Source organism: Zosterops lateralis (assembly GCF_965231275.1).
Source record: "Zosterops lateralis genome assembly, chromosome: 1".
In the NCBI taxonomy this organism is placed as follows: Eukaryota; Metazoa; Chordata; class Aves; order Passeriformes; family Zosteropidae; genus Zosterops; species Zosterops lateralis.
Window position 1 is genome coordinate 54,304,664 of NC_139762.1, and position 24,418 is coordinate 54,329,081.

The 24,418-nt window shown below is 41.1% G+C and overlaps 1 protein-coding gene across 1 annotated transcript in view; it reads left to right on the forward strand.

Moving 5' to 3' along the window:
- GLI3 (GLI family zinc finger 3) overlaps positions 1-24,418 on the forward strand; it is a 208,876-nt gene that overhangs the window by 169,243 nt on the left and 15,215 nt on the right. Inside the window, exon 11 of the mRNA XM_083855267.1 lies at positions 23,925-24,074. Coding sequence (XP_083711393.1) covers positions 23,925-24,074 — 150 coding nt within the window. The remainder of the gene's footprint in view (positions 1-23,924; positions 24,075-24,418) is intronic.

Genomic DNA, 24,418 nt, shown 5'->3' on the forward strand with positions numbered 1-24,418 from the left:
GTACTTCTGAAATAGCTAGTTGAAAAATCCACTTTTTTCACCCAAAAGAAATAAAAAGAAACCCACCATGTATTTCCAAACACTATGCCAAATGGTGAACTTATCCTGCAAAGCTGACTTCAGTAAAGCAATATCAGCTTTCACTTGCTGGAGTGTGAGAACCTCTTGGTGTTGCAGTTATTCATCAAGATGTATTTTCAGGTTCTTGTTACTATAGAGTAGTAGCAGCAGCAGTAACAACAGTAATGATAATTAAAAGACTATCAACAACTAAAATAATATCCAAAATGTGACATTTTCCCAAGAATTCTTTGAGACATTTTGCACACATAATTCCCTAGCATTTGAATAGGCCAAATTGAAATGTGAGGAGAAACTGTTTTAGTGTCACAGTACCTTTTGGGGAAGAAATGCTATTACAAATGGCTTCTGCAAGTGGTTTGACACATTTAAATTAAAAGATCAAATGTTTGTCTTTAAACTGATTCTGTGCCAACAGACCAAATGACATCATATGGGGCTCTGCACAGGCACAGTCTTTATATCTGCTGGCCTGAAGCTTTATGATGCCTGGCAAATCTTTCAATATTCAGAAATTATCCCAGTGATGATGAGAAATAGTATATAACACAAAAATATATGAAATAAAATAAATTCAGAATAAAGGTACTCTTGATAGTAAAAAAAGAAAAAAGATTTTTTGATGTTCCAGGTGTAAAATTTAATGGAAGTCCACTGAGCATGTTATCTAATAGCTTGTGTTTTGTATTTTAAAGTGAATTAAATTGACAGGGTGGTAGTTTAATTCTTCTGGAGTTTAATTTTAATTTGTTGGTTTTGGTGGGATTTACATAGTAAATCTGCCTGCATTGTTGTGGTCAACAGCAAGACGGAAAAAAGTGTATTTCTTATTCCTCTGAACAATGGCAATATCTGAAACAAGTTTCTTTAGACATAGAAAAGGAAAATAAAAAGTTTTTCTATGACAGGGAGTTCTTTTTGGCAGGGCTCAGGATTCAGGTGTGTTATGACGGTGTTTAGGATTACAAGGTACACGACTTGACTCCATATCCTGAAGACAATAAATTCATCATGGCAACCATCACATTTAAGTGGCGTAAATCATGCTGTAAGAGTCAGCGGGATTCAGTGATGGGGCCATGGTTTGTGATTTCTTTTGCTGCTCTGGCAGAGCCCTGCTGTGGGGACTTGAGCGAGTTATTTCTGCCCAGAATTGCAAAGGGTTTTAGGTATCTAACTCTGTTTGAAAGCCTGGCCACTCACCCCAGTATGCCTTTTGCACATTTTGTCTGCCCTTGATTGCCAGAGCCCTCTGATGTACATCTGCAACAACTAGGGAAATGAAGTCTGGTCTCAGTAGGGCTTCATGGGAAGGAAGTCCTGGTTTTGCTTAGGTGTGTCACTCTGGAAGAAAGTGTTTTGTTCCTGAGCATTAGGTCCTTGAAAATCTCAGTTGAAAAAATGGTGTGGCTCATTTATGCCTCCTGTCCAAATACTGTAGGTAAATCCAAGTAGATACAAATTGCTATAGCTGTGCTTAAACCAATGTCAGTGCAATTCTGAGCACTGTGTGTGGCATGTGCATTTGTGTGCCTGAACCAGGCATGGGCACGGTGTGTGTCTTAGGGCCCTGCACACGCTTGGTTCTGCAGCCCTGGCACTGTGGTAGCAGCTGGGGCCCTCACCAAGCCTGGAGCCTCACAATGCCAGACACTGCTCAGACATGGGAGGAGGAGTGCATTTGGCATGGGCACGAGGTCTTCCACCCTGCAGCTCTGGGGCCACATGCATTGGGCTGTTGGTGCTGTCAGGAGCTACTTAAACCAGCAGCAGAGTTCTGCCACCATGCCTCTCCTGGCTGCCCATGCTGCTGCTCTCATGGTGATCCTCAACCTACTGGCAGACTCAGCAGAGCCTGACCTGCTCCAGCTGAGCTTGAAGAGCTTGAGGGTTTGGAAGTAGGATGCTGGACAGGATGTCAGAAGTATAGATAACCATCCAGTTTTGTTGATTCTGCTGTGGGGTAGTAATCACCAAGACAGGGCAAATGGCATAGATAAAAGTAAAAAAGGCTTAAATTGCCCTAGCAAGACTCATCCAGATAACATCTGCCATCTTTCCGTATGGTTATAACCATGCATAATAGCAAGAGATCAGACCCAGAATGTCCTATGGCGTAGGACAGACTGTTATACAAGTCTTGCTTCCCAATGCACTGAAATTTTAGAGGAACTGCAATGTTAAAGGAAGAGATGGAAGTATATTTCTAGCTGTTTGTTTTGTTTCCAGAAGGGTTAGGTAACTCTACTTGAATTCTAGTCATGCTAGGTTGAGTAGAGCTTTGAAAAGCTTTTCTACGATACACAGTGCACACAGTTCATGATATAGCTGTCATTACTCCCACTGTGTATGGAGTGTATACACAAGCACACATGCATGTGTTTTGAAAAAGGTAAATAAGAGTTTGTGTATATTTTGGTCTTTCTGTCATATATGGATAGCTTTGTTATTTCTTGGGCTATTTTGAGACCAGATTGCTTTGAAATCAACTGTAGTTGAATCAGCATGACAAAGTGATGTGTGACATAGCATGTATGAAATGGTAAATGCAAACAAAATCTGTGTCTAAATATGTGGTATAGCTTTACAGCAGAAATTGCAATGTTGTGCACAGCAATCAGCATTTGATGTCATTTTCTGCATTTCTGAAGCAAAGTCCTGCAGTTATTAGTGTAAAATGACTGTGCCGCTGAAAGTGTTCTTCAGTCCCAATGTTTTCTGACTGAATTTATGAACAGAGCCTGAGCTGTTATGAATAAATAACTGAAAAGCTACCTAAAAGAATCTTTACAGACCCACCCAGAAGGGTCTGACACTGAAAAGATTTTGGCACAGGTGCTCTTATTTTCAAGTGATATGAGCCACTTAGAATTCAGCATGGTTAAATTTTCATGATGCGTACACCAAAAGTCAAGGTGTTAGACCATGAGACGCTCTGCCTTATTTATAATACCCTACCCATCCTTCCTCTCCCCCCTCCTTCTCTTAGAGTTAATAGAAAGATTCATGATTCTTCATGGTTGTCTATCTAGCGTCTGACAGTACCGACTGCACTGCTAAAGCAAGTCACTATCTATAATTGATATCCTTCTATGGAATAGGGTACCGGCTGCAATTGAAGGTTTTTGCTGAAAGCTCTTAAATCCTGACAAGTTCTGCCCTTGTTCTGGTTGTTGCTGAGCTGCACTGCTGAGATCCCAGGGTTATTTGAAGTTGATGCAAAAGGGGTGCGTGTGTTGCGCATTAGGAAGACACAGAGTTGGTGAGCCACGTTAGAGCTGCACTGCATTCTCCCGCCAGGTAGTTTTATTTACAGTGCATTGCACTCCTGAAAAGGCTGGTTACATTGATGTTTGAAATGTCTGTTAGAGGTTTTTTTCTCTCCCTTTTCTCCTCAAAAAATTTTAAAAAATATTATTTATTTTAAAGCCTCAGTTTGCTGCTGGGGTCTTTATCATTCAGCTGTTTAATTAATTTCTCTGCCCATCGAGATATTATAATTGGGCTTAGCTGAGCTCAAGTTTGTTTTAAATATATGAGTGCCTAGAAGCTAATAAGATATTGTATATATTTATAAATCTGCTTTTTGTTGCAGTTTGTCCCTTTTTTCCCCCCAGAAATCAGTTAAGAATTTAATATTGCAAAAGGGTTAGATGCTAAAGATAAAAGTTTATTTTAAGAAAATTGTCCTTCAAGGAAATGACTGAATTTATTGTTAAATGTTAATACAATGGCAATCAGAAAAATGCAGTGCTGCCTATTGCTCATCCCCCTTGCTGCGTAGCTGCGTAGCCTTGATGATAATTATTTTTTATTCAAAAACATGCTTGAAGAACTGTAGAGCTATTTTTTGTTAGTGTTTTCTCCTGAATTTTACAGCAATAAAATTATTTCATTGTTGTTAAATTTGATTAGATGAGATTAAAAAAGCCCTTAACTATCAGAAATGGCTTACATTCAGGATTCCATTTGCTGAGGTCTTCCTGCCTGTTTGCAAAGCCCTGGTGGCTGGAGCACTCCCCAGTGATCCCTGGGGATTGTACTGCTCTACATGGTTCCCCTTCTTGCACCAGAGGGCAGCTTCTTGTGTTTTTCAGGTACCCACATGTTCCCAAGGCATCACAGTGCACTGAGGGTACCCAAAACAACCATTACATGCAGTTCTGAAACTGGAGTTTCTTACTGTTTTTGCTCTCTGTTCCTACAGAAAACAGTGGGTTCAACCCTGGCCAGTAGATTTTGGCCAGCAATCCACAGAGACCTACATAAACCCCAAATTGTGCCCACAACCAATCTCTGCTTAGGTTTTACAGCATCTGTGAGGTGCCATAATCAATCCTGTGAACTTCAAAACACTTGAGAACATCAGGAGGTGGGGAACATGCCACTCTGAAGGATTAACTCTTTTTACAGTGGGAGATTTTGGATGCCCAGAAATAAAGACACTCAAGATCAATATATTTGAAAATCTCACTTCATCTGTTACTGTGCTGGCCTTGGCCTGTGGGTCCTTCCTCAGCTCCTCTCCTGTAGGAGAGTTGTAGGGAAGGACTGGAGACAGCTTTTCCGCTCTTCTCTAAACAAAGATCCAGCTGCAATAGGAGGATAAGCCAGATTAAAGCAGTTGCCCTGAGTATCAGCTCCAGTGCAGCAGACCTGTAACTGACCCCGAGAGTTGCACATTGCCCACCACTTGCAAGAGGAGAAACTGTGCTGTAAGCAAAGGGTCCCAAAGGTGCCAAAGCCAAGCAGGTGCTGGGTGCAGCAGTGTGGGTAGGCATCTGCACCTACACAGAGACAATTGCATACATCTGGCCCAACAAATTATCCTTCATGCATTAGTGCGTTTTCTTTTCTCTGGGTCTTGGAGGTGTGCTTGCAAACTGGCCGTGGGGCAGGTGAAGTCCCAGCTTTGTGAAGCAAGTCCCTTACAATCCCAAAGGGGTGTAATTACACATCCCAGTTTGCATGCTTCTCAAAATACTTTCAGGGATTTCGTTAATATTTAATTCTTCTTTGCAGAGGCAGTTTTTGGTGTACTTTCATTATAGTTTTGTTTGCCTCTTGCACAGTAACATAGAGAAGCTTCAGCCCATTCACAGGCTTGTTGTGCGTGGCAGTGACAGCTACTGCCTTGAAAGGTTCAGGAATGTTTCCTTTAAATTGAAAAGAGTAAGGAATAGATAAGAACATGAAATCCATTATAGTAATCATTTTTTCCTGCCAAAAGGAAAATGTTTTACATACGACAGCAAAGGAGGTTTTTGTTGGTGGTTTTATTCTGTTTCACCTTGTTTTATTTTTTACTCACTGGGGTCTGGACCCTAACTCGAACTTGGAGAAGGAGTGCTGTGGACAAAAGAAATCAGCTCTTCAAGTGAGACAAGCCCAAGGCTTAGGCTGAAAACTGGGACAACTTGGAGAAGGCAAGGAGTTGTTTCAGTGACAAGCAAGTGCCATGGGAAGGCTTTTTTTCAGTTTGTCCATCCCCTCAATATATTTGATCTTTGTAGCTGTGAGGGTGCAAAGGAAAGGAGGAAGAGATTATAGCAAATAATCATAAGAGACATCTGTACAGAAGTTTTTAGATTCTGAAATCTCTTCCTCATTACTTGTTTAAAGGCCGATTTTGAATTAAGACACCACCTTACTGTGCTGGATTATAAGCTGCTGAGCCCATCCTTTTGAACTGTCAGAATTGTTGTATTGTTTATAGGCAATTTATTTGATGGCATAACAAAGCTGGTAAGCAGATCTGTGCCCTTGAGAGCATGTTCGTTCACTCTTGGTTCTGTCTGGGTACCTAACACAGGCTTGTTTAAATTAGGCAAGTCTTTAACCCCCATCAGAGGTATCCATGTAAGTGCTTTTGGGTTTTAAGGTTAAGTAACCACAGATGGACCTCACTGCTGTTCTGGAGTGTCAGCAGCCCCCAGGCTCTGGCACAGCCCCTGCTTGTGCTTCTCAGCACATCCGTGTTCTGTAGCAGTCACCGTGATGCCCTTTGCCTCCCAGCAGTGTTAAAAGTCATTGGTGCTGCCTTGTGAAGAGATCTTATTCACTGTGGGCTTGACCCAAAGGCCAGCTGTGTTTTGGCTCAGATCCTCTTAAGCACTCCACTACACAAGTCCATAAGCAGTCTCCCTGCCTAGAGTCTGGCTTTTGATGAATCACAGAGAAGAAGAGGGGAAAAAAATAACATGGGGATTTCTTTTTTGATAGAGAAAGGTTTACAACAAAATAAATCCACCCTAATCTGTGAAGTATTAAGAGGGGATTTAGAGAGAGAAATGTAATCATTTTTTAAATTTTAATTCCTCTGTAATTAGCATTTCTTTCACAGCGTTAAAAAAACTTGTTGTTAGCCTGCTGCTGCTATGCCTTCTGCTCATATGAGTTGCCAAAGTCATTGTCTTTGAATTGATATCCCTGAAAGAGGTTGCTAAACTATGACATGTCCTTTAAATAACACTTCTTTTTCACTGTTGTAGCTAGTGATGAACAGTGCTCCTCCTATGCCTGGGAAGTTACTCTACCCACTCTACCCATAGTGAAGGGGGCACTTGGGTGGAAAGGGCCGTGCAGGGCTTGACTTTGGCCTGTGCTTTTAATCACACAGCACTATTTAGGTGGTTTGTGTCCACACATACTTACTTGAAGTGTTTGCCTGAGAGTTGCCTGAGCTCTTCCAAGTTACTGATATTTTTAAGGTGACTTCCAGTTTTGGGGAGAAATGTAGGATAAGAAGCTGCTAGCCAAGTCCTAGTGGAGCCCATACTGACTGAGTGACAAACACATAGGCAAGAGTAAAGCAGCAAACAGAGTTGACTCTTCACCTGCTGACTCTTGTTGGCATGCCATGGAGAAGAGAGAAAAGGGAAGTCCCTCCCTGCCTTAATTTTGCTGCCTAAGAGCTGCAGGGAGGGTTGGGCTTGTGCATGGACTTCAGGTACCTTTCAGTCCTGACCAAAGGACCGGGACAAAGCAGATTCACCTGGACAGAGCTGTTCTTTCTGTTCAGCTTTTTCATGTCTTGCTTCTGTTAACTGATTGTGGTAGATCTCTGCACTGCTTTTGTCACCCATATTCTACCAAAAATCTACCCATAGTAAACCACTCCTAGGAAGAATAGAAATCTGTGAGTGCTGGCTCAGCTGCATGTGGAAGGGCTTTTTCTGAGACAGAAGTGGCAGCATGTACAAATGGACGCAGAGACAGGCAACTTAAATATAGGGATGAGTGAAGCTTCTGCATTTGGTTTGGAAAGGGCTGGGCTGTATGGATTCGTTTTTGCAGTCTCTATTGTTTGTGTAACCTCTTAATAGAAAGAAAAAGAAAAATGAAAAGCAGATGAGCCTTTTTATCATGGGGAAACAAACCTAGTGTTTTCCTATTCTTAAACTTTAGTGTGAGCGTGACTTTTCTTCAAGATATTGAGTACCTAATCTGTAAAATGAATGGGTGGTGGTTTTGTCAGGAGTGGGTCCTCTCTGGTGGCTTGCACTGTAGGTATGAGGTCTGCATATACCATTCTTATGTGTATCGCAAGGCTGAGATGCTGCAGTTCTTCGTGAGATAAAGTAGTCAAGCTGAAAATGAAACAAAGCTCCAACTGTATCCCTCCTTGTGTTTAGCAGAGATAAACTACAGTGGAGTCTCAGTGCTGCTCCGTTTGGCTTCTGGCAGCAGCTTTAATTGGTAAAATGCAGATTTTTTTTTTGATCAAGAGAGGATTATTCTTGTTATCAGTCTGGAGCATCTTATTTCAAGATGAAAAGGCTTCGCTGAATTACAGATGCCAACATTTTTACAAAGCACTTTGGCGATTGACATCTCAAAGAGAAAGTATGATTTATTAGCCTATAATGGCTAACACTCAGCACTGGGCTAGGTCCCACTGATTTGTGAAATTGCTTAATATGAATTGCCTTTTTGTGCAATTCAAGCCCCAGGTTTTTCAAATAAACTTAGAATATAAAGTGTATGAAACATTACATACCTGAAAAGGAAGAAGGATAATGGGACTGGACTGTGTAGCTAAAAAGAAAGGAAGAGCAGAAGGAGGGAAGGAAGGGATAAAGAAAGAGAGAGAGAGAAAGAAAAAGAGAAAGAAAAGAGACCAAAAAAAAAGCCTACTTCTAAATCCATCTTGGTGGTGCTTTTTTACAGTAGTTTGGTTGAAATGTTGGCAGGGTAAAGATTAATAACAAGCCTTGTCGCTATCAGTACTTGCTTGTCGATTCTCTGTAACAGGGCTGTCTGTTCAGCATGGAAATTATTGATTAAATAAAAATTGCTATTAGATTGTGATGTGATCCATAATCACAAACAATGGTGGACATTCTTCTTTCAGATCCCAAGCCATGCATCAAGTTTTTTCTTGCAGCAATTTATATTGTGCTGACACTCACACCCATTAGGCTTTTATCCTCTTCTACATGTGCCAAGAAAGCACAAAAAGAACGAACAGCAGCAGCACAGCCGTGGGTAGGCACTCACTAAATTTTCAGAGAGAAGCACAGTACAGATAAGTCTGTCCTTTGCTTCTGGTTAGCACCTTACCTCAGAAACGATCCCTGCCTGATAAGGGCAACCATGCCTTGGATGCATCCAGGGAGGTCCAGTTTGCAGGAGGGGAGGGTTGTGGTGTATTTTAGGATTCTGCAGCATGAAGCACAGGTGTCTTTCCTGTATTTCTTTAGCTCTGATGCTTCCTAATTTGAGAAATTCAGGATTGGAGCACATTACTTAAAACAGCATTACTTTAGGGTGTATTAATTAAAAAGATAGTATCTCACTCTTCACAGCACATGTGAGCGTGATACCAACTTTCTTTCTCCTGTGAAATCCTTTGTCTAAAACTAAAGGAAACCTAGTGAAAAAAATTTTTTGAGAGTTTGGCTACTTATAGGAGCTTCTCTGGCCCTTCATTTCTGAATACCTTAAACAACATAGATAGGTCAGAACTGATCAAGCCCACCTGGCCTGGCTGCTAGGGAGAAGCATTCCTGTAGCTCTGGTCTGTTTATTGTAGAGTGTTTTGCCAGTTACCAGCATCAGACAGGATTGCCACAAGAATTCTGTACCCCTCTGTACAAGAGCTGAGAGTAGAGAACCTTAATACACTGTGGATATGCAGTGATTTTGTTGTTGTTGTAAGTGTAATTTTTCTTAAAGTTAAGTGAAGGCTGTATCCTTTAAACTGTTATCAGTGCTAATTATTAAACAATGTATTGTACAATTCCTCTATCTCACTGCCATTGGGGCAGTGTTTACATTTCTTTATTGTGCCTATATTATGTGTAATATTGCCTCAGATTACCAAGAAAATGCTGCCTGCAGTATTTAACCATTTTACCACATTATACTCGGCTTTAAAGAGTGTTTAACAGTGAGCTTAGCTTACTTCATTATGCCAGAAAAGTATAAAGTTTTAAATGGCCACTGTCATTTAAATCAAGACTTCGTTTTGCAAAGTCAGAGCATGTTCCTTGCACGCTTCCCTCCAGTACAGCCACTCTCTCTGCATGGATCAGAGCCAAGGGATTAGCAGCCAGGAAATTAATTGCCAAGGGGATTCCGACACTTACAGTTAGTAAAAAAAGCCTGAACAAATAAATGTGTTTTGTAGGACATACTGAAGGCACCAGGCTCCAGTTCTCAAATGTTTTTGGGTGAGGAAGAGTTAACAGAGATACAGGATTACCCTCTGGTGTGCTGCTGCTGTGGTTGACTGCCAGCACAAGTCTGTCCCATTCAGGTGGTGCCACAGTGGTACATAGGAGAAGATAGGAATCTTTGAGATAAACCAGACTACTTAGGATTGATTTTTAGTTACCAAATGCCTTTGTAAGTTCACTGGAAGTCAAGTAAAGTTAGTGTGTAATGTGCAGGGGAAGAAAAAATTGGCCTTGGCTGTTCTCTAAGTGTTTTAGGTGATACTCTCACGTAGTTTTAAGAAATCCTGCAGTTTTCAGTGCAGCAGCTCAAACATACATCTTTAGATACAGCACAGGACTGTTTATGGCACATATGAGAGGATAGAAAAATATTATCCCATGGCAAAAAAAGATGAAAGAATGTAACTCTGCTGCTGTGCTACCTGAAACATCAAGTGTGACTAACTTCTAAAATGGGAGTGAGACCTTTGCTAGCCCTGAATTTGCTAGGACATGACAGGGTAGATCAAGCCTAGCATGGATGCAAAAGGGAAATTCTAAGTGGATGTCCGGTAAAAAAACCCCAAGGGAGGTTTTAGAGCAGCAATAAACTGCTGCATGTGCTGAAGCTTGTTAAATATGTTTCTTGGAGGTGTTAGGAGGAGGAGCGCAAATTACTTCCTCCAGTCCAGTTGGGATGTTGTGGCTTTAACACACTGCTGCTGCTGTCAGCTACTGAGGCTGGATTAATTCTACCAGGATCTCCTCTGTGATTAAATATATGTTAAAACATATATTGCCTGTTGCCTGTATTTTGGCATTGCTTATCACTGTCATTATTTTTCTTTGTAGTTTCTCTGAAAAGTGTTCTGTGTTTTTAAGTCACTATGTTTCCAGGTTTTATAGAGGTTTTTAGTGCCTTTCATTGCTAAACGTGGATCAGGCATTATTTCTAATCTGAACTGCAGCTTTCATAGTTTATGTATAAGGAGACACTAAGCGCATTTATTGAAAATGAAAACCTGTTCTTCAATAGTCTATTTCTGCAGACAAAGCATTGGTATTTTAATCATATGAACAATTTGTATGTGTCCATGTGATAAGCACAAGGGCTCTCTTTACAAAAAATAAGAAAGATTTACTGATTGATTTACACGGGAAGATCCTGCTGAGGAATATATTTTCTTTCATTTTAAGTGGATCAGTGTTAGCTGTGCTGTAATTATTAATAAAGTACTAAAAGTAGAAGAAAATGCATGATCTTACAAAATCTGGTCCAAGGTTAAACCAAAAGAGGTTCACGTTTTTCAGAAAGTCCTGTATACATGCTTAGTGCTAGTGTCCATATGCTTAATGCACCTTGAAAAGCAGATCCCATTTAAATATCTGACATTTACCTTGCTATTTATCTCCTTTATGAACAAAGGATTTTCAGTAAAAGAGGCGTGGTTTAACTTTTTCATAAAGGATCAAATATTTTGGTAATCTTTCTTCATAGGTAGATGACCCATTGTACCCCACTCCTGGAGTTTGGAAGAATTCAAAATCTTGTTAAAATGGTACTTTTTAGCTTTTCCTTATTTTTTCTTGCTATAGCCTTTCATAAGTTTCTAAATTGATTCATGGGGTTAAGTTTGTCTCTGATAATATAAAATTGTATAAAGCTACTATAATATACAGTTACATTCTAACTCAAAGAGCCTCTTGATTCTAAACTGGTTCCAGTGTATTTCCAAACACATGCACTGAAAGGCAGTGTAAATTTTAACAGATTTTTGTCATTACAGCCTTAAACTTTTTATAAAACACCTCTCTTTATACATTCATTTGGTGCACCAGTTGTTGGGATATTTTGCTGGGTACTTTCTTTCTTCCTTTTTTTTTTTCCTTTCTTTTCTAGGCATCTTTGCTCTTAAGCTTTTATTTCTTGGCTTCACTACTCTGGTCTGTGCTGTGGAATGTAAAGATTAGGAATCTCTTCCAATTTTTCTTTCTTGTGAACATGCCCTATGTTAAAGGAGATTATTATTACTTTTAGCATGGTTTGAACCCACAGCTCAATAACTAACTAGAAGAGTTGCTAAAGCCCCACTCCTGCAGAGAGCTCAGTGTGTTTGGACCCAGTTGAATTTAATGGGCTCCAGGCGGCCATAAGAGCTCTTGTTAGCAGAGCAACTCACTGAACCAGGATCTGTGCATCTTGGCCAGGAGTGATGGCTGGAATTTATCAAAGCCAAACAATATGGGGGGAGAATAGTTAATTTCATGTTTAATATATACAGCAGGTCTGATTTCCATTGAAGTCAGATGAGTTATGGTGGCAGGAAGGAGGCCTATATTTTTTGTCTTCTGCAGAAGTGTGGGAAAACATCCAAAGTATTTAGTTCTGCCTTGTATGTGCTGGTGTGCTTCTGTCAATAGCAGGAACGGTATTTTCATTCTTCATACTACTTGCAAATAAGATGAAATACCTTATTGTAATGCCTCTTTATGATTACTTCCTTCTCATGTGCTGGCAGGAGTCCTCTGTGGTCTGTCCTTGCCAGAGAGAAAAATCCAGAAATAGAATATATGCTTTTAAGTGTGTTTTACTAACATATGTAGCAGTGCTAAGTGTTGAGCTGTTCAAGTTTTTTTTTTTGTTTGTTTTTTTTTTAAGGTAAGTCCTGTATGTTTTTGTTACAGATTGTACACAGATGTACGTGAGTTCAGGTTTGTAAAGAAGAGTAAACCATTGCTCGCCTTGGCTACTGCCTGTGAGGGAGATTTTTAGCATAGTTTTCCTGGAAATTCTCCAGCAGTTAAAATCAATTTTTATTCTTAAATGCAAAGATCATGAAGCAGAAAATCTTGAAGTTGAGCCTCAGGTGGTTTTCTCTCCTTCCATATTCAGCCACTCCTAGAAGGTGCCAGACACTACATTTTCTAGGCAACATTCACTGGCAGTCTTAGAACCAGTGAAGGGCAGATTTTTCGCCAATCTTTACCCTCTTTCCTGTCCAACTGTAGGAAAACCTCTCTCTTGTTTGTGCACTACTGCTTTGGCTAATTTGAGAGAGGAATGTCGGATGGATTTGAGGGGAATATGGAACTCTTTACAATGTGAATTTCATATCTTGTGAGCTTATGACTTGAACAGGCATTCCACCTCCTTGCAATCATGCTGCAGAGCTGTTTCCTGAAGGCAGGAGTTCTTCCTGCAACTCAAGCTGTAGAATTTCTCCTGTAGCCACCTCTCAGAAAGCCTGTGGGGAGAGCTGGGATGCAAGTGTGATGGAGAAGAGTGGAGAGGAAATAGGGCAGAAAAGGCTGAAGCTCATCAGTGCAGGGCTAAGGTATAGGATCTGGGAGAAGACCACTTTCATTTGCTATTGCGCCATAAAGAACAACATCACAGTTTGATCATGTAGTCAGCAGTGGGTCTTAAACCCTTCAGCAAATGGCCTTTGTCAACTTTTCTTCTTCCAGCCCTGGTCTTTCAATCCAAGTTTGAGTTCTCTATCATCGATACACACTTCACCTTTCTTTTTTCTCCCTCTGCTTTTCTCCTTGGTAGTCTGTTTTGGGGCTCTCATTATGCTGCAGGTACCAAATTATCCTATCTTTTTCTCATATGACCTTTACATAGATGACAGGTGAAATGTAGATGTAATTGGGGATCCTAAATATGAAGAGGGTTAAAAAAACAAAGTAGAAGTGAGGTAAACACACAAATATATAAGCTAATTTTTGTAAAAGTGAATTCTGTGCATTGCTGAAGTCTTGGCGAAGTTGAGAGTTAAAATGGAGTTCTACCTGTGATGTTGCCTTTTAAAAAAGAAAAGCCCTACAGCAAAAGGCTTTTGTGCAGTTAGCAAAGCAGTTCAGATGCTCAGAGCTGCTCTCAGCCTGTGTGTTAAAAAACACACAGTCTACACCAAGAAAGATCCTGAAGCAAGTGGAAGTTGTAAGAGAGTTTGCTAGCAACTATGCAGTTGTGTGGAGTGTGTAGCACACCCTGCAGGAGCTGTGCAGGGAGCACTGTGGCAGAGGCAGCTGGGAGGGCAGCCAAGAGAGCTGGGAAGCACTGCAGACAGTCGGCAGGTAGGAGGAGGTGTTGGGAGAAACACCAGGAGTGCTCAGTTTGTGGTTGGCCCCTTGTATTCTTCCAGGAGCATTGCAGGGGCACTTCAGCCCTACAGGCTCCTTCATCCCAGTGCCCCAAGAACTTGTCATCCTCATGTAACCCTTCTGCATCTTTTCCTGCTTCAGCAGTTCTCAGGAGAGTGGGGCTCTTCCTTGGAGAACAGAGATTTAACCAAAACATCTCCATTTGAGAACAATTGACTTGAGCATTTGGCTTGTGGTTTCCACTATCAGTTCCTTCTGCAGCCTCCTCAGAAAAATGCAATTAGCCTGTTCTTGGGCTGTCAGGTCACATATTGGGCAGGTGGTTGAAGAGAGAAGTGGAACTGCTTTTTTTATGTTTGGGGTTTGTGGTTTTGTTTGTTTGTTTGTTTGTTCTGTTTTTTTGGTTTTTTGTTTTTTAAATAACATTTCTAAAATAGGGACGCTGTGATACCTTGCTTGAACTAAGGCAAATGTGATACAAAGCAAAAGCATCAGTGCTGGAGGAGATGGTAGAACCCAGTTAGCATGACACCATGCATTGAAAAATTACTTTTCTACAGCTGGGGGAAAAAAGAGTAGTCATGAAAGCTGGAATTCCTGTACCATGCCACCTTTGCCTATTAGTGTCCCAACTAGTAATACAAGAATGCAAGTTCCAAGAAGAACAAAGCACTCGATTTTTGACAGAGCTATGGAAGAGAACATCAGAGAAGAAACAAACCTGACAATCATCAAAACACCTTTCCTACCTGTAAAACTGGAATGATTACTGTCCACAACATTTATGTTGACGTCCTGGCAGAATCTCATTTATTAGATTTTTAGGTTTATCAAATAAAGATGCAATTTCTGCCTATTGCTTTATAACTGCATGCTCTGACACAGGAAATCAAGGGAGAGCTGTAAAACATTTCCCTTGATGGAGTACGTTTTGCTGCTAACAGACTTAACTGTACTGCATACGTGAATATATGTATATTAAATGAAACAAGAACAAGATGTGATCTTATTGGGAAAGAATCCCTGCAATATCCCATAAGTTCCATTCACTCCACTGAATATAGCAGAGCCTACCAAAAAGCTGTCCAAAACCTGGAAACATACAGGCTGAGGGAGTTGGTTCCCAGCCTGACGAGAAAGCTGTGTTTGCCCTGTTGGTATTCTATCACATCCATACTGGATAACTGCTATATCAGAGATTAAAAGAAGCTCATGCTGTATTATGAACCACTGTCTTTATTTTTAGGATTAGATAACTTTTCTCTTTTTTTCCCCCCACTGATTCTCTTTATATCCTAAGGGCAGATCCTTTCTCTTGGGTCAGGAATGTAATAAGGCAGGTTTTCCTCTCTCCAGGATATTGTGTCTGTCTCACTGTGTTTAAATTGCCACAGAAAGCTCTTCTGAGCAAAATACAGTATTTTCTTTGTACAAGAGCCAATGATTGACGTATCCATGGGGACTTCTCTGTCTTTAGCATTTAAACATACAAGTTGGATATGTTTAACCTATTGATAGGCAACGAAGACAGCTACAGGATTTACTGCAAGAGAACAAAAGGAGAAGTAGAAAGAAAATATCTTTTTTCTTCTGGGGGATTTAGAAATTTTATTGCTCTTGTAAGGGCAACAGAGAGATAAAAAAAAATAATCAGACCTATATTTTCAGCTGAAAGAGGAAGGTGAAAAGCAAACAGTCCTGGTGAGCTGTGTCCTTTGAATTAGCATATTCCTGTTTATTAGTAATAGAGTTTCACATTTAGAGAACAAGACTTATCCAATCCCATATGTAAAAAGTCATTTGATTCGCCATGGCTTGCTTAAACAGAATTTGAGGCAAAAGATGATTCCTGATCAGGCATACAGTAAACTCCACAAAATGCCAAAGTTCATTAGTTGTTACTATTAGTTTGATTGCTCTTGGCCTTTGTGCATTCCTTGCTTCTGAGCTTGTATGCCCCATGAAACAGGGACAGTCTCTGTCCATGTGTTGCACTCAACCCCAGATCTTCACCAAATCTATACATGTAACTGTAAACCCAGTCTTCTCCCAGTGGCAGCTGTGCCGGTCCAAGACAGCTGCTGACCCTAATTGTTTGTTGCAACATCTCTGAGGTTCCCTTCAGTCTACCATGTATTTAGGAATGCTCCCCCAGACACTGGAGTCCTCCTTTCCTACTGTTTTCATCCTCTCTTCCAGCCATTGGTTTTCATGCTGCCCTTCTCCTGTGCCTGTTATCCCTGTCCTACATACACAGGTTAACTCAAGTTACAAATCATCATAATTTTTCAGTTGACTTAGGGCTTCTAATTTTGATTCCTTCCTTTCTTCATTGACTGCTGTTGCTAGTTCTCGTGGGACAGAAATGGGTATTCAGAACAGCACAGTAATAAATGAGCTTCAAACATGAATTCAGCTGGAGTGCTGACTGGAGTCTCTTTTTATTCTTATAATTAAGTATTAACAGTCATGGACACAAAGTTAAAATGTTGAGTTTGTAAAATAGGTAAGTTACATTTCCCATTTTCCACATACTTCACTCCTTTTTGAAATAACCATTTTTTAACTGGAACTTTGTTTATGTAGTATTTTTTTTTTCTTAGTGAGTAAAACTTTTTTAGTCACACTGGAGTTACAAATATTTGCAGTGTATATATATAATTTTGCGTGCTTTTATCCTGGTTTTGGCTGGGATAGAGTTAACTTTCTTCGTAGTAGCTGGTACATTCTGTGTTTTGGATTCAGTATGAGAATAAGGTTAATAACATACAGATGTTTTAGTTGTTGCTGAGCTACAACGAAAGTGCCTGCTCTAAGTCAAGGATTTTTCAGTTTCCCTTGCTCCGCCAGGGAGCAGGTGCATAGGAAGCTGAGAGGGTACACAGCTGGGAACAGCTGACCCCCACTGACCAAAGGGATATTCCAGACCACAGAACATTATGCTTAGGGTATAAACCAGGGGAAGTTGGCTGGGATGACCAATTGCTGCTCAGGGGCATGCTGGGCATCAGTGAGCAGGTGGTGACCAAAGGTATTGTGCATTGCTTGTTTGTATTGGCTGTTATTAATGCCCCTGTTCTTATCTCCCTTTTCATCACTATCATTATTAGTGCTATTATAGTTTTTATTTTGGATTTTAAACAAGTCTTATCTCAACCCATGGATTTTACCTTTTTCCAATTCACCCCATCCATGCTGGCAGGGGCTGGGTGGGAATGAACCTGGTAGGTAGGTAGGTGTTGGCTGGTGTTAAGCCACTACAACTGTTAAAAAAGCCACACTCCTCTTACATGTAACCCAAAAATATCTGATTATGAAATGTGACATGCCACTAGTCTTCATTTAGGTTTACAATCATGGCCATATGTAGGGGGAGCAGGGGGCTTCGTTTGTTAATAGTGGAAAATGTTGAAAATCAGGTATAAAGATAGAGTGACTAGATCAAACACTGTGAGGTGAGGAGTGCAGTGCACAGACTATGTAGTGTATTCATTATCCACTGAGGAAATTGCTGTGCAGCGCTTTTAAGATCCAGATGATCTTAACTGTATATATTCTATTTTAGTAAAGGTGTCAAGACTGTGGAGGCATTGACCTGCTTTGGGCCAGATCAGCAAACTGTATAAATTGTCATGTTGCTAATCAGCATTAGCAGAGATCTGTCACAACAGCATTTCTTAAATCTTCCATAACGTATAAAAGACAGCATCAAGAGAACTCTAATAGAATAACAATAAGTGCATCCAGAGGAAAGGAAGCAGGATTGGAGATAGTTTCTGAACTTCTCCACAGGCATGTGCCTAATGTGGAAGCACAGAGTCCTTCAGGAATTGCTATAGTTTCCACCTGGCTTTAAGAACTGCAACCGGCTTAGGCATTTATGCCACCATAAGGGCTTAAAGCAGCTAAAGTGCTTCTTCTGTCTCAGGAACTAAAAATGGCTTAAGTACTTATGCCACCCTAAGGACATGGGGTCAAAAGTGTACTCTCAACTTGAGCAGCAGGGAGGAGACATTGGTCTCTTGGGGCTGTTTAGCTTGGTTGTGCCTGCAAAATCTTTAGTAAGGAAAGGGCAGACAGGATCTGTACCTATTTTCCATCAGATAAGAGGAAATTAAAATGCACGCTTTGTTCTAACAGAGAGTCAGAGAGGTTAGGGAGAGACTTGATTGCAGTGATTGGAATGTGTCCAAGAAGTCTGCTGGGGATTTCACTCCATGGAGATGCTTTTTTTTTTCCTCCTCAAAATGAAATTTCTATTTTCATAGGAGATTTCCTGGCTCACCAGGACCTTCTTTACATCCTGACTTTTTTTACAATGCCTTTGTCTGATCATCTTGCTGTGGATCATGAAGCCAACCTTTATCAAGATGTTAATGAGATGGTAGGGAGGCCCATCTGATGTCATCTCTTAGTTGCCTGACTACCTAAAATGGTAACAAGGAGCAGTGATGAGTCACATATTGCATCCCTGGGGAGCAGGCAAGCTTGGGGACTTGCTTAAGTGCTTCCCTGTCACTGTTCTGAACACTGATATTCTTTTTACAGTCACCTGGCTATCACAGGAAGCTGTGTAGGTCAAGAACCTCAGAAGTATGTACACCACTCATGAATAAGTGACTACTTTCAGTGGGAATCAGAGATCTAAATACTTCTGTGAATGTGGCCTTTAGATTTCCTAGGCCTTAAGTCTCTGCCTCAACTGTGGCCATAGTAGAAGATATTCTTTCCTGAGGTGTGTTGTTAGGAGAGGTACATTCACAAGCTACAAGGTACTCAGAGGCTTTGGTAATAGTCTCAAGTCTAAAGTGAATGTGAGATCTGTGCTTACGCCTAAGTGGTGACAGGGAAGTTTGAATTGAAGTTGCACCAAGTCTGGTGAGCCCTCATGTACTTCCCACTATTCAGGTCAAGAAGGTTGAAGTTGTACTAGAGCAGATGAAGAGGCTGAGAGAGCCACTGATGGACTAATACAGTCCTCAAAGTGGCAATGGGGAATCTGGGAACAAAATGACAAATGGGACTCGGACTTCCCCCACCTCAAGCCAAAACAGGTTAAGAGGGGAATGAGGACTTGGTCATTGAAGAGAGACCAGAAGAAACTAGTTTATTTAATCCAGCAAATGAAGACAGAGAGGAGTGTTGTCTGCCAGTCAGTTAGGGTGGGAAAGGGAGAGAACTAAACACTCTGCAGGGAAGCAGAGCTGTTTAAGCTAAAGGATAGTGTTGGCACAAGAACAAATGAATTTAAATTGGCTGTGAATAAATTGAAGCTAGAAATTAGTTGCTAACCAGCAGAAGAGTGAGTTCCTAGAAGCGCCTTCCACTGGGGGCAGAGAGAGCTGATCACCAAGGTACTTAGAAGCTGAAGCTCTGTTCATGACCAGGATTATGTGCAGTGGGACTTACCATAGCAAGGGGATGGGCCTGATGACCAGGAACCTGTTTCTAACTGTATGTTGTCTTAAGGACAAATCTATATTCCCTATGCAAAAAACAGAAATAAAAGTGTTCCCTGCAGGACTTGGAGGTCAGGGACAGCTAATCCTCTTCCAAACCAGCTTCAGGGCTAGTCTGATACTGCCAGACCCAGCCTTTGCATATGTCCTCTCTGTGGGCTCCACAGCTCTCTTGTGCAGCTGCGGTTCGAGCTGTGCTCAGCAGCCATTCCACCATGATGCCTCTTCTCCTTTCGCACTTTGTCCCCTATGCATCAAATGCTGCAGCTCTGCTGGTCCGAGGAGCTTTTTGTGGCAGTGCAGTACAAGGAGGGAGATCTGTGCTAGATGCTGCCTCTGCTTAATGTCGGTGGTGAGATCTAGAGAGAAGTTATTTAGCACCTCCTTTTTAATTTTTTAAAATACGGAGAAATTACTATGAGAAGATAGAAATCTGAAACTGCTGTTGTATAACTGAAATTAAACCTAATTTTGGCAATGGTGATAGGCCTTTTCACTCTGCTGCTAACTTACCATGTTATATCAATAAAACATGGTCTCTTCCCAGTTTTCTCCTACACTTTAGGGGTAGCATGTCTAGGTTAGAAAACAGAAATGGGAGATTTTGCCAGTGTATTCTGCTCTTGCCACCAAATAGCACTTTGCTTTCAAATGCAATCTCAGTTGCAGAGACATTTCCTTTTCTGATGTTCCTAAGTTTTTCCACTGGTATGGAGAGGCTTTTCCTCCTGCTGTTTGACTACTGTGAGAGCACATTTGGCCTTTGTTTATGTATTGAATAGCTAAGGGGTACCATGACATGTGCAGAGTCTCCCTTCTTCTAAAAACCCTCTTGGAGGAGGGAAATGGAACACTAGGATTATTACAGATCCTACCTCCAGTGTCATCTCATCCACTACAATATCAAGTAACGGGTATGGTATGTTGGTATGGATTTTATGAGAACATGCATGATTTAGAGCGTTCCCTTTTCAATAGTATTTCTTACCATTTAAGTATTTATGCTTCCAGGATAGTGTGGATTGAATTTCTTGTTACCTCTAGTTTTTGAGATTGCCCAGTAAAGATGACAGGTGAACTTCAGGTGATTTCAATTAATCTGGCGGGGGTTTATGCTCTAGAACTGAAATTCATCTCAGAGCTTCCTTCTTCAAAAGTGGGTCATTCTGAGACCAAAATTCGTGTTTAGGTCAGCTCTCTGTGTTCTTTTTAAGGTATTTTGGAACTAGATGATAATAACAATATTTTTTAAAGAAAAGAAGATGAGCCAGGACAAACAGAGGTTTGGTAATGAGCATTGAAGTAGCATGAAAGTGACTGATATTCTGCAAATGACCCCTGTTTAGCAGCTTTTTGGAGCTGTGTGCAGCAAGAGATAGCTTGTAGAATTCCAGCTTTTAATGGCGGCTTTTTTTTTTTCAGGTCAAAAATTCTTAATAATACAGAGCTGGTGCTTCAGAGCCTTATGCTAGCAAACCTGACACTAGGGAGTAATATCATTGGCTTTCATGCGCCTATTTACTGTAATAAGGATTACAGACATAAGTAAAACTTGCAGGTTTGTGCCCATAAAATTAAAAGAAAAGCCTTTTCACACCCTGAAACTGCATCAAAATTCAATTTCACCAGGAAAAAAAAAATCCTTCTGATCTAGTCCCTGGAATGTGACATTTCATGGGTGTAATAAGGTTACAAACAGATTATAAATTGAAACCCTATAAATCCTTATTGTACTGTACCAAAGCTTCTGCTTTGCATAATACTCTTATTCCTGACTGTTCTTTGTTTTACAAGCTCAAAACTGTTCATTTCCTCTCATAATAGAGACCAGGGAGCCAAAAACACCGTGTAAAATCCAAAGGTAATTATCTGAGTCAAAGAACCTGAATGCCAGAGTTCACAAACTTCTGAACTTTTCTAAATGGTGTAGTTTGCACAGCGAGACCTCCCTCCTCTTTATACATGTCTCAAAAAACTGCACATTCTTTCTGCCGAGTGATAATGGTAAAAATTCCCAATGTAGATTTAGTTCATGGTTTGCATTGATACGGTTCTGCCCTTATGTCCATAGCAGATGACTGATGAATTTTCTCATCAGAACTTCAGCAAGTGAAGGTGTTTGAATCTCAGGATGCCAAATACTGTGGATCTCCTTACCTGAGAGCACTGCTGGTGCTGATTGTGTGTCTAGCAAGTGTCTTCCTCCAGACCAGCCATTCAGTATTTGGACATGTTTGTAGGTCTGCTAAAATATCACCCCTCTGCAAAAAGCAATTAAGCAGCTCACCTGTGGACCAAATAAACTACCCGGATTAGCAGATCAAGGCTCATTTTTTCCAGGCTTTCCCTAAAGGTGAGGATCCTCAGAGGAATTGAATGAGAATGTGATGGATTTGCGGGTGAGTTCTCAAGGGCCACTTGGAGCATCAGAGCAATGAGGGAAAACAGCACAAAGAGGGGTTTGATTGTAGGAAGATCAGAGAGTCTAGGAAAGGATTGATAGAATAAGAGAGCAGGGCAAATGCCTGTGGAGAGCCACAGTTGTGAGAGACCAGAGGATGATCACAAGGTATTTGACAGGTAAGGCGGTGATGGAGAGAGGCAAATGATCATCACCACTCTGAGCAAGCTTTGTCAGCTGCTGCAGTGAGCCTGGGCTGGGGAGGGAGTGAGGAAAGGACTTTTAGGCCCATGAGAAAGGTCAGTTTTAGAGGATTCTCATGCTGTTAAAGGCTAGAGGTCTGGAGCGCAGGGAGCAAGCTGATTTGCAGGGACAAAGAGAAAAAACTGTCCTATGGAGATTTTGTCTGAAAGAGCCTCCATGGTGCCTGAGTGTCCCCACAGCAGGAGGTAAAAGGAGGTGCTGTGGCGAAGTGATTGATCCAGCCTTGAGGTTTTTGTATCAAATGGAAAGCCTGTGTCACACACTCAAGTTTCATCCCCCCTCGTGGTTGTGTAGGTTTAACCACATAACGCACAGTCTGTAATGTTTACAGAGAGACTCAGCCATGAATTACTTGAATGCATTTAATTTTGTCCTGTTACTTCTTTCTCTTTCAAGAAAGAGCACATGTTATCCTCGCTGAAGTCTTTTGATACCATTTCACAGTGCAGGGCATGTGTATGCTTCTGGCACAGGTTGTGTGTATTATGAATGGCTACAGATTGGCACTAGGACATTAACTCTTGCAGATTTCAAGTCATATGTTGCCCAGCACCTCTGCTCTGTTCATGCATCCTGTGCCCCATAACAACTTTTAAGAAATGGCAATAAAGTTTCAGAAAAAGAACTGTCATCTTTTACAGGCAATGAATGTCTGTTTTCCACTGTGATGCTACATGATTTTGAACATATGTGATTTTATGTGGCTTTCTGACTGATTTCAAGACTTCAGAAAAGATTGGGATTATTTTATTTGTGTTCCAGTATGAGTACTGAGTTTCTGTATGGCTTGCATTTTCTGTGAGCCCTTTATGGAACAGATAGAGATTTCATCCCTGTGCTGTGATCAAATAAAAACTGGAAAGATTTTTTGGTACCTCAGTGGGAATGTCATTCGCTGAGTAATGCAGCCATCTAGTGGCACAATGACAGAAGTACGGCAGTGTGGAATGATTCCTCCAAGAGTGCCTGGGAGGATGAGTCGGGTAGCTCCTACTGGAAAAAAGACTCTGAAAGTCCAGCTGTAGTTTTCTTTTCTTTTGTTTTCTAAAACTGTGCAAAAATATTCAAATAGTTAAACTTTAAAAAAAACAAAACCAGACCAATTTGGAGGCTGTCCCTGGTTCACCTGCCTGTTTACACTCAAACACAGAGAGAATTAAATCCATTTTTAAATGCTTTTCTGAACGAAAGAAACAGAGCAAGCTAATTTTGTGGAAGAGTAAAAGGTAAAAGTAAAGGCAGCCCTGTCCTGCTTCTGGATACACTCAAATGCATGACACTGACCACAGAAGGATGTGCCTGTGAGTCAGCTGTCACTCCCACACACATTCAGACAGAGCCAGACTTGGCAATGGCAAAAACTGGCTTGATGTAATGCTTCAGTACTCAGAGCTTATATTCACAGTGTGTAGGGGGTTATTTCTGCCGCCATGATGTGTACATTTACTGAACTAAATACATTTACTGAAAGAAAATATGGGTAACAGCGAGTGAGTTAAAATTCAGAGTGGAAACTTGGTTTAGCAATTCTGTTGATTTTTCAGGTTGGAGGATATGTTTCTAAAGGCCCGATTTTGTAAACCTTGTTTGTGTTGAGCAGCACTTAAATAACGCTTCGCTGCTCTGCAAAAGCAATACCCAGTGTGAATCACACAAGTGGAGCCATGCATGAGATTATCCAAGGTCCATTTGTCAGCTTGTACCCCTGGGGCTTGGTCCAAAGCCTGTTGATCTTAGTAGAAAAAATTGATGGGTCTTAGTGGACTTCTAGTAGGATCTATAATTTGAACTCCGTGGTCACTTGAAAGTGCAGATGGTCGTATTCTTTCGGTATCACAAGGGCCTGGCTCACACCTGTATCTCTGGTGCTCTTCCAATGCAAAATTACAGTAAGGCTGCAGCTGATGTTGTGTTTCTATTAAGCTGTAACCTCTTGCTCTACCTGAACAGCATATCAACAATGACCACATACACGGTGAGAAGAAAGAGTTTGTGTGCCGATGGCTGGATTGTTCCCGGGAGCAGAAACCTTTCAAAGCCCAGTATATGCTGGTGGTCCACATGAGGAGACATACAGGGGAAAAGCCACACAAATGCACTGTAAGTAAAGAGGCCTGAGCTCCAGACTTGTGCAGGGAAGCTGGGGCTGTGCAGAGAACAGAGCAGGACAAGTGCTGTATTCCCTGAGCTCTCGTCTGTCAGACTCTTGTGGAGAAGAGACTGCTATGTCTGCTTTGTTATCCAGCACAACCAGGTGACAAAATCTTTAGGAGAGGGGATTCCCTAGATGATTTGGCCCACTTTCTCAAGTTTAAAGTACAAAGAAGCCCCAAATGGCATTATTAAACAGGGCTCAGTTTGCTTAATTATTTAAAGGCACTTTCTCTTGCAGATCTTGATACTACTGCTGGCCACCAGCCTCCTGGTGGCTTTGCAATGGATTT